General features: G+C 35.4%; 1 protein-coding gene across 1 annotated transcript in view; it reads left to right on the forward strand.

The window, feature by feature from the left end:
• FAM83B (family with sequence similarity 83 member B) overlaps positions 1 to 14,887 on the forward strand; it is a 71,084-nt gene that overhangs the window by 9,876 nt on the left and 46,321 nt on the right. The window contains exon 2 of the mRNA XM_084890877.1: positions 6,926 to 7,429. Within this exon, the coding sequence (XP_084747003.1) occupies positions 6,986 to 7,429 (444 nt within the window). The 5' untranslated portion in view covers positions 6,926 to 6,985. The remainder of the gene's footprint in view (positions 1 to 6,925; positions 7,430 to 14,887) is intronic.

Genomic DNA, 14,887 nt, shown 5'->3' on the forward strand with positions numbered 1-14,887 from the left:
ATTCTGTTCTTAGGTAGTTTGGTAACCTGCTTGTTATCCACAGAGCATCATAACATAAGCATTTACCCCCCCATGCTCTTAAAACGACTAGAGGCGGCTTTTGACTTTCTTGATTTTTTTGTTTATTTTGCATTTGATAATGGGTGGGCATAACATTTATGTAAATTTAAAAACAAAAGAAAAGAAACCAAACTGTAAAGGCTAACTCAGAAGAAACAGGGAAGAAGGATAAGGAGTAGTAGGCAGTTCCTTGGCCTACCAGAATAAGAAACACTTTCCAAACCTTATCCCTTATTTATAAAAGCAAAGTTAGCAGGTTTGTGGGTATTACAACATTTTTCAGCAGGCAAAATAAATAATCATCTTAGATGTTTGAAATGGGGGTACCCCAAAACCCAACTTGTTAAACATTATAGGACTCTGTCAAAAATATGTCCTCTGCTTTAATCATACAGAAAGGGTATTCAGTAAGAAAGGATTTTATTACCTAACTGTGTTTAGCAGGTTTTATGGCTGATATAAAGTTGAGAGCTTTTATCTCATTTAGTTCCTATTACACACATTGATCAGAACCAGGGCAAGATGGAGCACTTTGGCAAAGTGCACGATATAGTCCCACCATTTGAACTCCTGGAATGCTAATATCATGATGGAATACAATTCAGGAGTGGTTGGTTGTTGGTAAAAGAGTATTTTGCTTTAATTTCACTTGCATGCATAGAGAATTCCTCTGCATTTTGACTATTGACTGTACTGGTATGGTCTGAGTTAAGGGTTTATTGCTTTTCTCTATGTATTTCTCTACCGAATCACTCAGTGCTTCCACATGATAGTGAGTGATTATGTTTTAATGTCACTAGTATATATTGGAGGCCTTTATTTATTTTTTTATATCTGAACTGTAGTTTAGACGGTGGTGGTTAAATATCTTGAATAATAGCCAATATAAATAAACCCAGAATTATTTTGATGGGAAAGTGATATAACATCATTCCACCCTTCAATTAAAAGAAATTAAGGAAATTAAGAAATGTTAGATATATGAAGAGGAGTTTTCATTTGAGATTTATGAAGTTAATTTGAGTGTTTAGGTTTATCCTTTTCATAGGTTTGATGGGATGTGAGATCCCAGTGATAGGCATATGGAGATGTTTGCACCCACCACCCTGGGACTGTGTGTGCTGTATGTTCATGTATGCCTTGTCCTGCCAAAAATTATGCCCTGTGATCTGTGCCATTGGGCCATTTTTTATGTGTTACCATGAAGTCAGATTATAATTTTTTAATAAGTTTGGATGCCAACTTAGATATCAAATTGTACTTGACAGCTTAAATATTAGAGTGAATTTTTAACTTGATAGTAGCTTCTTGAATGCTTTGTCACCTTAAATTTCTGACAATCAAATTCAAAGTGAACATAATTTTGGTAGCTAATATTGTGAAGAAAGAAGAGATACATGATTTCCAACTCTTGTGGACCATGGATTAAGATTTTATGAGACAGATATTTCCAACATTTCTTTATGAAACATTTTCTCATATTCTATAGGTAGAAAATTTGGTAAATATAAAAAATTAAATTATCCCCCCAAAATTGATTTAAGATTTTTTTGTTTAATATTTGAAAGACTGAAATGATCCTTAATAAAATTTGCTTAAGATAGAAATTATGTCAGAGAACTAGTTTTATTTCATCATATAAGCCAGATAAGAGACTTGAAATAACTTCTGATGCAAAATTAATTTTTTACTTATTAGATTCCTTTATTTAAAAATTTTAAGGTTTAAAAATAAATGCAATCTGTATGTATACTTGTATTAGCTTCCTGGTCCTGCTAAACAAAATAAAACAACAAAGTCGGACAAAAAAAAAAAAAGAACACTTTATTATCTCATAGTTCTAGATTCTACTAAATAGTCCTAAATCAGGGCCATGTTTTTTTTGGAGAGTCTTGGGAAAAATCTGTCCCATGCCTTTCTCTTATCTCTGGTATTACTGTCAATCCTCAGTGTTCCAATCTCTGCCTCTGTAATCACTTGGATTTGTTCCTCTGTATTTGTCCCTGGCAACTCTCCCTTATACAGACTTCAGTCACATTGGATTGGGTCCTACTCTAATTGAATATGTCCTCATTGTAACTTGATTACATCTAAAAGAAGACCCCATTTCCAAATAAGATTACATTCCCCGGGTACTGAGGGTTTTTACTGGAACGTATCTTGTTGGAAGACACACTTCAACCCATCATAGTAATCAATAGTTGAATAAAAATAACCCAAGACAGAAGTTGGAAGAGGGAACTCAGATACATTAGCAGCTGTGATCCTTTGGGTCTTCTGCTTGCACACTAGTTACATACAGCAATTTATACAAGCTCAAACTATTTGTGATTTAACAACATTGCCATTTCTCTTGGAAACATTTTCCTGTTGACTTATTCCAGAAGACTTTTCAGTGAATCTCATATCAGAAACCATCAACAAATTGACACTGGGTTTGGCTGTTTATTTAATACTTCAATTGCCGAAATATCGAGTGACAATGCCAATGGTATGACTGAATCATTATCTTTTTTTGAATCTTAAAGAAAACACTTTTGTGATCAAGCCTTTTTATGTCTTTATGGCAATTTTACTTTAATAGGTTGTTTAAATGTAAAGTAATAAAGTTAATAGCATTTACTTTAAGTGGCTTACCTCATATGCTCTTTACAATGACTCAATAAGGTGAAGACTGCTGTTATTCTTTCTACAGGTGACGAAGCTCTGGCTTTGGGCGTAAGTGACCTGTCCAAGAGCTTCCCTGTAACCGGGCAAGCTGGCTTTGAACCTGACAGTCTGACCCTACAAATAAGCTCTCATCCTTGATTCTATATATTGTGGGGGTTTTTCTATTCAAGCTCCATGAAATTGCTCATAAGTATGTGTTTTTTAAACTTTCCTATTTTGAGATTATTATCAATTCACAGGCAGGTGAGAGAAGTATTTCAGCTGGGTTCCTTGTATCTTTTTTTTAGACTCACTTTATTTTTTTATTTTAAAATATATTTTATTGATTTTTTTACAGAGAGGAAGGGAGACAGATAGAGAATTAGAAACATTGATGAGAGAGAAACATCGATTAGCTGCCTCCTGCACACCTCCTATTGGGGATGTGCCCCCAACCAAGGTACATGCCCTTGACCGGAATAGAACCTGGGACCTTTCAGTCTGCAGGCCAACGCTCTATTTACTGAGCTAAACCAGTTAGGGCACCTTGTATCTTTTTAAAAATATATATATATATTTTTGTTGATTTCAGAGAGGAAAGGAAGAGGGATAGAAAGATAGAAACATTAATGATGAGAGAGAATCATTGATCGGCTGCCTCCTTAATGCCCTCTTCTTGGGATTGAGCCCTTACCCCAGGCATGTGCCCTTGTCTGGAAATCAAACCTGGGACCTTTCAGTCTGCTGGCCTACTCTATCTACTGAGCCAAATCAGCTAGGGCTTCCTTGTATCTTTTACTCAGTTTCCCCCAGTGGTAACAACTTGCAAAAGCCATAATGTTATAACTCAACCAGTACATTAATGTTGAGACTGTCCAGGTACAGACCATTTCCATCACCACAAAGATCATTCCTGTTGCCCTCTTGGAGTCACTTCCTTCTCCCTCCTCTACACACCTTTCTTAGAGTGACTCAGTGAGGAAAAGCCTGGCAACCGCTAATCTGATCCCCATTCCCATGATTTTGTCATCTCAAGAATATTAAATAAATGGAATTATGTAGCATCTAATCTTTGAGGATTGATTTTTTTCTTTTCTTTACTCAGCACATTTCTCTGCCTATCCATCTAGGCTATAACATGGATCGATAGCTTGTTCACGTTATTGCTGATAGTATTCTGTAGAATGAGCGTACAAAGTTTGTTTCATATTCACCTGTTGAAGGATGTTTGAATTATTTCTAGGTGGAGCTATTATGAATAAAGCCATTAGAACATTAATGGACAGTTTTTGAGTGAAGGTAAATCTTTTTTTTATTTCTCTGGGATAAATTCCAAGAGTGCAATTGCTGTATCACATGGCATTTGCATACTTAGTTTTATAAATGAAACTGTCAAACTGTTTTGAAATCTAATTTTTTATACTTTGTTTTGTATCCTTTGTATTTACATACTTAATGTTTGGAAATTATACTTTCCAAAAATGACATTAAACATTTAGTATCAAGTGCAGTCTGTAATGGTTTTGAGGCATGGATGTGAGCCTCTTTTTATACAAAACTGTTTTTTCTGGAAAGAGTCACTTAACTAGTACGTGAGCCTAGCACTTTGTTCAGCTTTTCCATCATAGCAAGATTTTATTTTTCTTTACTCATTAACTCTATCATGTATGTTCATGTACTTTCTAGGAGTGTTTAATGGTTATTAATAAAATAATGTGCTTTCATAAGTCTAAAGGCATACCCAATTAATTTTGTTCTTAATTTAAGCCCTTCATATGTTCAGTGATTGAACTCTTAAGAGTTTAATATTGTCTGTGTCTAAATACAGGTGCTATTTTATTGCAGTACCCATTCATACAAGTGCTATTACCTTGCTGTTCTCCTTTAAAATTTCTTTGTAGATTGTTTCTTCACAAAACAGCCTTTGCTGTGTTTTTGGTTATTCTAGAAATGCAAATTTATGCATAACTCTAGACTATGGTCAGAGTATGACATTTTTAGCAGGACAATATCAAGTATATTCATTTCTTATCTTAAACCCTTGTACAGGTTATCTCAACTTCCATGTCCAGAGCTATTGCATTTTTTTTATCATGTATTTTTCTGTGGCACCCTGGACATTTTAGCCCAGTTAGTTCCTTAATATGGGTGCTGTAGTGTGCATCAAAGTGTGTTTAGCAGCATCACTGGCCTTTACACAGTACATGCCAGTAGCATGAACATACTGTGTCTTTGTTCTTATATCAGGTTTAATCTTTAGGTTCTTGATATTTTCAGAGTGCCAGTGAAAATTCTGAGCCTGGAGATAGGAAGAGGATCATCTCCGCTGAAATTGTGAAGTGGACTCTTAATTTTGCTCCTCAGCTCTGCTTAGTACCGTAGATGCTGGAACATTTTTGGTCCTTTCCTGCCCAGCGAAACTTGTATCCCTTATTGTCCATTCCTTTTCAACTTTTTTTTTTTTTTTTTTTTTTTTGTATGATTAGTGGCTTCTGTTACATACTGTGAGCTAAGGAATAAACAAATGGTAGTGGTTCCTAGGGGACTCTCCCAAATCTGATTTGAACTTTGGTAGGCCTGAGTCTGAAAAGGCTGAGTTCAGTGGACAATTGAAAATTAGGGCCAGGCTTCCCATACAAAAACCTGTAAACCTAATGTTGCCCCACCCTGCATTCTAATAACTATGTGTGGCTTCAGATGGGTAGTAAACATACCACGTGATGACTTTGTAAGTTATAAAAATGTCTAAAACTAACATAATATTGTATGTCAGCTGTAATAAAAAACTTTAAAAAATTATTTTAAAAAAATGAAAAATAAATGAAATTAGGGCCAGGCCACTGACAAAGATGTTTTTGGTCAAATTACCTTTTGGGGCTTGTAGCAAGCACATCATTGAGGTGTACTTTATTTAAATCCACACGATGGAGATCATGATTTCAAAAGCCTGGGTAGGCCCTTATTTGACTGAGATAAAGTCCAATCCAGTATCTCACACGCTGAGTGATTGAATGCTTAACATTGTGGGGCATTGTGAAGGATGAGGTGTGAGCTTGAATAGGCAGATTTTGAATCCTGGGAGAGATCCCTGAATTATCTTAATGTCTTAAATTTCTTTACTACCTCTAGGCTGTCAAACTCTCAAATCTCAGGAGTCCTTGCTTTGAATCATCTCTTGAATACACTTGTCACTTCTTCACTGGGTATTTGAATGCTGAAAGACTAGACACTTGTCTCTCCTCCGTTCCCCGCTGCCAGACTAATTGTTCTAAACACAAGTTTTCTGAATCACAGAACTCTCCTGTGTCCCTCCACACCTGGCTCTGTTGTATATATTCAGCGTTATCTCCTACTCCTACTCAAAGGAACCTGCTCTCTAGCAGACCACGTTTTTTCACTAGGTCCTGAATGTACAAGCTCATACCTGTTCTGGGCGTTTTGTGTGTTTTTCAGTCTTGTGTGGGATGAAAATGTTCATTCTCACCACACGAATGTATTCTTACTTAGTACCCCAGGTTCAGCTGAAGCCCACGCCCTACACAGGGATATCCATAACTCCTGTATTCCATTTAGATTTCTACTTGCTTTTATCTGAAGGTATTGACAGCAGACAGTACTCATTTTGGCCCTTAGCAGTATACTAGTATCGCTTTGTTCAAAGTGGTAACAAACAGCTTCGTGTGTGCATTTTGCCTCTTCTGATAATTACTAAATCCCTGGAAAGCAAGTATTTTGTGCTTTTTAAATGTTTCATCAGTATGTGATTACATGCATAATAAGTACTCAGTAAAGACTTATATTAATGGCTGGCCTGGTACTGATTTCATTTCAATTCTATTTCTGTACATATTAAAACCAGAATCAGATAGGCTTGTAGAAACCAATGCCACCCTGTGTAGTATCAGATTAAAGTTAAGAAGGATGGACTCTCTGGATATCAGAGAAGAAATGTGTATTTCCTTAGGTGAAAAATTGAAAGTAGAGGCCTTGCAAATGAAAAATCAAGGAATAGTCTATAAAACACACACACACATCTCTTTGGGGTAGTTTTTGAATTATAGTGCAAATAATGCTACTTTTGATATGAAATGTATGTCATATTAACCTACAGGTCATGGAAATGAGTAAATGTAAAAACTAATAATTGACATGGGTTATAAAACATTTGATTACAGAGCACTAACTGATCTTAATTTTCTCCTTTTCAAACACCCAGATACCTCTTGCTGCTGCACAAATGGACATTTGACAGCGCAATTGTCAAGCACTTGCAAGCATGGAGACTTCGTCGCTGCTGTCCTCCTTGAATGATGAGTGTAAATCTGACAATTACATTGAGCCTCACTACAAGGAATGGTATCGAATAGCCATTGATAAGCTGATTGAACATGGGCTAGAAGCATACCAGGAATTTCTTGCCAAGGAGCGAGTATCAGACTTTCTAGCTGAGGAAGAAATTAATTATATTTTGAAAAATGTCCAGAAAATTGCACAAAGTACAAACCATGGTACTGACAATTCCTGCGATGATACCTCATCTTCAGGGACGTATTGGCCCATTGAATCTGATGTGGAAGCTCCAGATCTTGACTTAGGCTGGCCATATGTGATGCCTGGACTCTTAGGGGGTACCCACATAGACCTCCTCTTTCATCCACCAAGAGCACAGCTACTTACAATTAAGGAAACTATTCGGAAAATGATAAAAGAAGCCAGAAAGGTAATGCTATTTCTGTTTCTAAATGAAAACTCGAATTGTGGAAAAGCACTAGAATAATATACCATGTATGTTTGTTAAAATAATCTCTATATGTGTGAACCATGCCTATAATTTTGCTGCCTTCTGTATGCCCTCCCCATCCCCCCCCAACTGGGGATCAAGATCGAGCCTGCAATCTGGGGATATGCCATGACCAGGAATCGAACCAGCGACCTCTTGGTGCCTGGATCAATGCTCAACTGCTGAGCTACACCCACCTGGGCTGCACTTTTTATATCTTGCAAATATCTGAGAGTTGTGAGATCTCTGCTAATGGTAGAAATTTCATTCTCTTCATAATATACATACACCCAGGAGACCATATGTCCGTGAAGGCTAAGGTCTGAGGACTGTGAATGAGATGCTTTTACATATTTATAAAGTTCAAAGCACTTAAATTTTCCTTAATCTCTGAAAGGATATATGTTTTTAGTAGATCTGGTGAAAATTTCTTTGTTCTCAATAGGACTTGTGCCTTAATTTTTGCTATAGATATGGTTTATGCTGGTAAATACATCATAGATTTACTTATTTATTTCCTGAGTTGTGTGGAAATGATATAAAATCAGGCATGATAATGTAAAATTCTGAAGGAAGGTCCTGAGGTACTTCCCATTTTGGGGCCTTGGTCTTTATTAAATATTTATGTTGGGTTATAAATATCAGAAACTCTGTTTTAGAGCTCATATTAAACTGTACAAATTTTCTTTACGTTAATTAAATAAAAGTTATTGAGAGGTATCTATGTACTCAGCACTGTGATAGGAATTTTGGACATTATAACAAAATTTTCTAAAGTACTTATTGAGATCACTCTAGCATTTTTAAATGCATGGACAAAAAAAAAAATGCTATGATTTTTTAAAGCTATAAATGTCTAGTTCTTATTTACAAATACTATACAATAAATAAATTTAGATCTAAAAACGTCCTTAAGATGTACATGGAGTTGCTTTCTTCCATGTCAGTAAGATACAGAAATATGTGAAATGTATGCATTTATGAAGTATGTTAAACTAAGATCCCTGAAATCTACAGAACATTGTAGATTGTAGGAGAAGCAACTAAAAGTTTTGCAATTATGTTAGGGAGATACAATGTTCTGAGGCTGATGTCAAATGTATGCTTTGCAAAAGTAAGGTGTTTTTCCCCCAAATCTCTCAAATAACCTGGCGTTTTTGCTGTGTTAACTTTTTTAGCAGAACTGCATTAAAGAAAGCACTAATCTATTTCAATTGTTAAATATTAGCTATAGAATCAGGCACACGGTAGGTGTCCAGACTTTTATTGAATGAGTTGAACTATCAGTTCAATTTCCCAAATTGAACCACGGGTATTTTTAAAACTGTACTCTCCGATGCTCTGTGAAGAAATTGTACAATTGTATTTTGTAAAACTACAGATCGAAAATCAAGGATATATATGAGTTCATGCAAAGGTCTGGGTCTCCCATGATTTTGAGGTGCATATGGGTGAGCGGAGACTTGACTCTGGGTCCCATGGTGCTCCCCAGACTCTGACAAGAAGAAGATTTTCATATACATTTTACCAATTTTCTTTTATTATAGAGAAAGGGCAAATAGCAATATTAAATTATTTCCTCTAATTAATCCCCTTTTAATGTGCACAAATTGGGTCACTAGTGTGTGTGTGTGTGTATAAATATACATAATATATATATATATATATATATATATATATATATATATATATATATATATATATATATACATATATATTCTTTTTAATGTGGCAGCTATTTATTTAGAGAGACTCTAAAAAGTAATATATTCTCTGCCTGGTCATTATCTGCTGGAAACTCTGATGTGCGCTAATGAGCTGAGAGACTTGAAGTAATCAAAGTGACATAAAATAAGAAAGAATTTTACCTTTATTCAATTGACAGAGATAATTATGTTAACTCTGCAAATTGCATACATTGCAATTGAATGTATAGTATAATAGATAACTTAGTGTTGTTTTTTCCCTTCAAAGCATTGAAGAATGATTAGTTTCTACCCAGTGCAATAAATATTGAGGTCAAATGAGCTATAATATAATATGCATGGAATATATATTTCTGAAGTATTTTGGAAATTTCTTCATATGTCACTATATTTATTTAAATATCTTTTAAGATACTTGTTATTTTAAAGATTTTTGAAGTTATTGGTCCTTTTTTCCAAGATTTTAGACTACTAGCCCATACTGGACAAGATCCTGTGATAATTTTTGAAATAAGACCAAATATTTTTATGAAGTTAAAGCTTGTCAGAACACATTGCTTTTTAAAGATTAAACATGGTTTTCATGACTATCATTTGCTTAGCAGATAAGCTGGTTTCTTACATTCTTTCAGAGTCAATGGAAGCCTATTAGTTATCAGGATAAATTTTCTGATTTTGAACTGTTTTCTGTATTTAGATAGAAGAAAGTTCCAAGCCCTCAAATTTCTCAGGGATATATTTTTTGGTAATCAACATTATGTAACTGTGGAAATCTGAGGTCAAACAAGTAGGGCTATAAACCAGCAAACAGAACCAAAAAGCCATCTCAGAGAAAATTTTAAATCCATTTTCACTGTTCTGTTTGCAATTGAGTTAAGGTACTCTGACTATAAATGCCATATTATTAAAAATCTTAAAATAATAAAAATAATTCAAAAGCAAGTTACTTACCAATCCAAACCTCTGAAGTCTGACCATAACCACCAAGTTAACATTCTAGTCCCTTGAGAAAGTAAATTAAAATAATACTGTACCTTATGCATCTATACTGGAAATATTTTGGTTTTGAATTTCACTAATTTATATGTATTTGATGTGTTGACTTTAAATAGATAGCCAGATTTCTCCAGCAAAAAATGGGTTTATTCAGTAACAGAAATGCATAGCAATTTGGGACACATGGTCTTATGGTAAACCATGCACAAATTCAGAGAACAAAGGAGACAAATATATTTTTTAAATTTTTTATTGATTATGGTATCACATAATTATCCTCATTCCCCCAATCCCATCCCAAACTCCTCCCTACATATGCCCCCATCCCCCTGTTGTCCATGGCCACTGGCTAGGCCCATATGCATGCACACAAGTCCATGTCTTCCCCTTACCCCCACCCTCCCCTACTTTCCCTCTGAGGTTTAAGAGTCTGATCACTGATTCTCTTTCTCTGGGTCTGTTTTTGTTCATCAGTTTATGTTGTTCATTATTTCCTCTAGATGTGTGAGATCATGTGATCCAAGAAATACCCTTGTAAGAACCTAAACTGAGACAAGCCATAATGGTTATGCTGAGTGGCAAATTAATCAGTCTGTAGTGAGTTCCTTTCTGGGCCAGCAGTTCTTTTGAGTCCCAATTTCGACATATATTTTTTTTTAGAGAGGGAGTGGGGGACTCAGAGGGGATGTTGTAAATAGAATCCATTGGAGGAAAATGAGAATTTGAAGTATAGTGGCTTTTCATTGGCTGAATTATAATAGTCTGTCATTGGCTGAGTGGTTGCTGGGCCAGGAGAATCCCTCCTTCCTGCTGGAGTAGTAGTAAAATACATCTTCCTGTTGGAGATGGGAATTGACAAGGAGAGGTAGTGCATGAGAAGTCCTTCCTAACTCCAATTTAAATGAAGTTATGTTCTTAAACGTCACAATTTCTACTTTAAGTAATGCAATCATTGAATCATTTGCTTTTATAAGAAGAATATAATCTTTATAATATTTTACAAAATTACAGATTTGTTTTTATTGATTAATTTTATTTTTGTCTCTTGTCACTTGGAAGTTGTTTAGAGGGTTGGCTTTTTTCCCCCCTTTGCTTTTTTCTTTTTTCTTTTGTATGTTTATATTTTATTTGAGAATTTTCCTTTGGGAAAATCCAATTGCAGGTAACATCTTACTTGTGCCCTAAAAGGGCCATATTTTTTATTTACTGGCCCTTTTTCTATCCTATTTCTATTTTTTACTATGTGGTTGACATATTTAGGTCAACTTTGTAAGGTCTGATAGCGTCTAGCAAGACTTTCCCAGATAATTATTTGTCTCTCAAGAGGTGTTCCCAAGATGATATATACATGTATTCCTAATTACTATGAATACCTCTTAGGAAAGTGTCCTCTCTAATTACTTTAAATTCATCTTTCATGAAAGGAATTTCTCTTCTAGCTGCTCAGTGGTAGATATCTAGGCATTATAACTTTTGATAGTTTTGAATATGTAAATGTCTAACCAGAATGCTATTTGCCTGCCTATTAAATCTCTAACCAGAATGCCATTTGCCTGCCTATTAAATCTCTAACCAGAATGCTATTTGCCTGTCTATTTCCTAATTCTAAGCTGCTTCTATGAGATGTGAATCTTAGTCTTGTGAAATATGGAATCAAAAGATACATAAGCAAAAGTCTAGTGAGAATTAGGGCACAGTAATTCCTAAGGTGCTCTGTACTGCCTCTCCTGAGTTCAGGCCTTATTTCCTCCCTGAGTCAGTGTTCCTGGGTGTGTCTGTTATGGCCTAGGGAGTTATTAGTAATACAGAGAAACATTAACTACCAGCTTGTCACACGGCTACAACTGGGAAGGTGAGCAGATGATTGGGCGTTTCCTGGGATCTGACTGGTATTATAAAAATAGCGCCAGATTAGAGGCTTGATCACCTGGGTTCTACCACTATCAAGTTATTGCATCTCCCAAGGTATCTTTATTTATTTAGTGAAATATATCAAGCAAAGCACTTTCATGTCTTTTAAGTGTAATATTCCTATCTAAATCTCTCATAGTGCTTACCAACGTAAGCACCATTCAATGTGATATACTCCTTGCTGAATTATTATAGTCCATCGATGAATAATTTTTATTGTGTCATGGTGTATCATTTCCGTCTTCATTCATTTGCAACTATATCCTGTCCAACTAAATGATATTTGTGTATTCATCTTTTTTTCGACTGCAATTTGTCTCCTAATATTCCCAATTTTTGTTAAGAACTTCCTCTCTGCCCCCTCCCTATTCCAGCTTTCACTGTGAATACTTTTATTCATTGAATATGAGTCAAAATTAGTTTCTGCCAGGAAATATATTTCGCTTAGTGAGATTTAATAACATTATTATCTTTTGCTATTAATTTGAACATCTCTTCTCTGAATATAATGCATTATTTGTTAATATATTTTTGTGTGTGTATATATATATATATATATATATATATATATATATATATAATAGTCAGGGGGAGAGAGAGAGAGAAGCATCAATTTGTTTTTCCACCTATTTGTTATGTTTTTTTCACCTTCTTATGTATTTTTTGGTTGCTTCTTGTTTGTGCCCTGACTGGATATCAAACCCGCAATCTTGGGGCATCAGGGTGATACTTTCATCAGCTACCTGGCCATGGCTAGGCATTTGTTCTTTATTTTATTTTTTTAAATATATTTTATTGATTTTTTAAAGAGAGGAAGAGAGAGGGATAGCGAGCTAGAAACATCCATGAGAGAGAAACATTGATCAGCTGTCTCTTGCACACCCCCTACTGGGGTTGTACCCGCAACCAATGTACATGCCCTTGACTGAAATCGAACCTGGGACCTTTCAGTCCACAGGCAGATGCTCTATCCACTGAACCAAACCGGTCTTGGCTAAGCATTTGTTCTTTAAAAGTTCAGTATTGAACAAGTTAGTATGTTACTAGGAATGCCATCTAGATTATTAGCTTTTGTGAAATGACCTTTCCCGAAAATATTTCAACACCTTTCTGAAGTAGCATAACGATTATGTATACTTCATTAGCTGTAGAGCAACACAGTATTTTCTGTGTTATTTTGTAGAAAGTTCAAACTGGGAAAATATTGATTCAACATAAGTGTATTTGAAAATAAGATCTACTGTGAAGATGGCTTAGATAAAAAGACACCCTCTTTTATGGAAAGCAGGCAGGCATGGAAGAAAACATTCTAAACCATACTTTTTTACCTAAAGTTCTGACAGTCTAAAAAACTGCAGAGATCTGATGAAAAGCTAAGGGAGGGAGAGCATGTTCTAGAGACAAAAAGGAAGCAATAATATTTTTCTGATGACATATCTTAAGTAGTTTGTTGGAATGACAATGTTAATTGTCATCATAAGATATTATGTTCATAAAACAGAGTTTTTCTAATGTCTAAATAAGACTTAGATTCCGTAGGGTTTGAACTGAGTTTGTAATTTGAATTACAAACTGAGATGTCTTTAGGGCCAAGCCAGAAAAATAACCCTGCATAGGAAAAGAGGACAAGTGGTGTTCCATCCAGTAGGGAGCAAAAGGAACATGGAGGAAGAGAAGATAACTTGACTCTGTAGGAATTCTTATTTAAAATGTTATAAGTAAAATGTAGCTTGCAGCTGAATGTGATGATAAGCTTAGGACCTCAGGTACACCTTGAGGCATCTTATCAAAAGTTAACTTTCATGAGAATAAGGGCTTTAGCTTTCCTTATCTGTCCTCCTTATGAGATGTAAAATGTCATGGAGGTGAGCTATGGGAGCCTTTTTGAGATGACGAGGGATGTAACACTATCTGACATTTTGTATTTTAAGGATTCTGCCTGCTCTTCTAGGGTTACCACCGATTTATCATGCGGTATATGCTTCTACATCAATTATTCAGACCTTTTAACCAGTCCCTCTTCAAATTGTTTTGAAAAATTCGGTTTGCTTTTATCATGAGCAGAGGAATTGCCTTCTGATTCTGTGTAGTGAATTTAATGTCTACTAAAGAGTCACAGGTATTATCTATTGAGCACTTACGTGTCATAACCCATGTTAAGCACTTTAGGTGTATTACCTTAAATTGACCTTCACAGCCATCCTGTGACATACATATTTTTATTATTCATGTTTTACAGATGAATAACCTGCATTCTTGTGTTAGATGTGACCTAGTCAGTGGTAATGATCCAAGATGGTGAAAATTGCAAAGTAATAATGACTACATATTCCTAAAAAGAGGGTTGGAGGACTTAGCTGAGAGGCTCTGGGATTGAGACCAGTTGATGATGTAGAAGTATTTTAGTTTCTAAAAGAGCTAGGCACAAGGATAATATAGGGTTGCTATTAGAAGTCAGAAGCAACAAACCTGGAACTGAGATAAGATTATAATTAGTAGATGGGGTATAGCACCTAGAATGCAGACTAAGAGGCAGTGAAGAGGAATGGGTTTTCAGAGTTCAAATATAGAGAAGATTCAAAAAAGTAAGAGGACATTCAGACAGTGAAGTTGTCTTTTGGCTTCTTCTGGGTTCAACTATGGGGCGGCGGAGTGGGGGCGGGGGGGGGGGGTGTCACTTAGTCTTTGGCTAGCCTTACAGGGAAAGGTATGGCAGGCTATCCATTCACTCAGCAAATATTTATTTACTGTCTTCCATTCTAAATTCTGGGGATATGTAAGAGAA

Source organism: Pipistrellus hanaki (genome assembly GCF_964339955.1).
Source record: "Pipistrellus hanaki genome assembly, chromosome: 7".
NCBI lineage: Eukaryota > Metazoa > Chordata > Mammalia > Chiroptera > Vespertilionidae > Pipistrellus > Pipistrellus hanaki.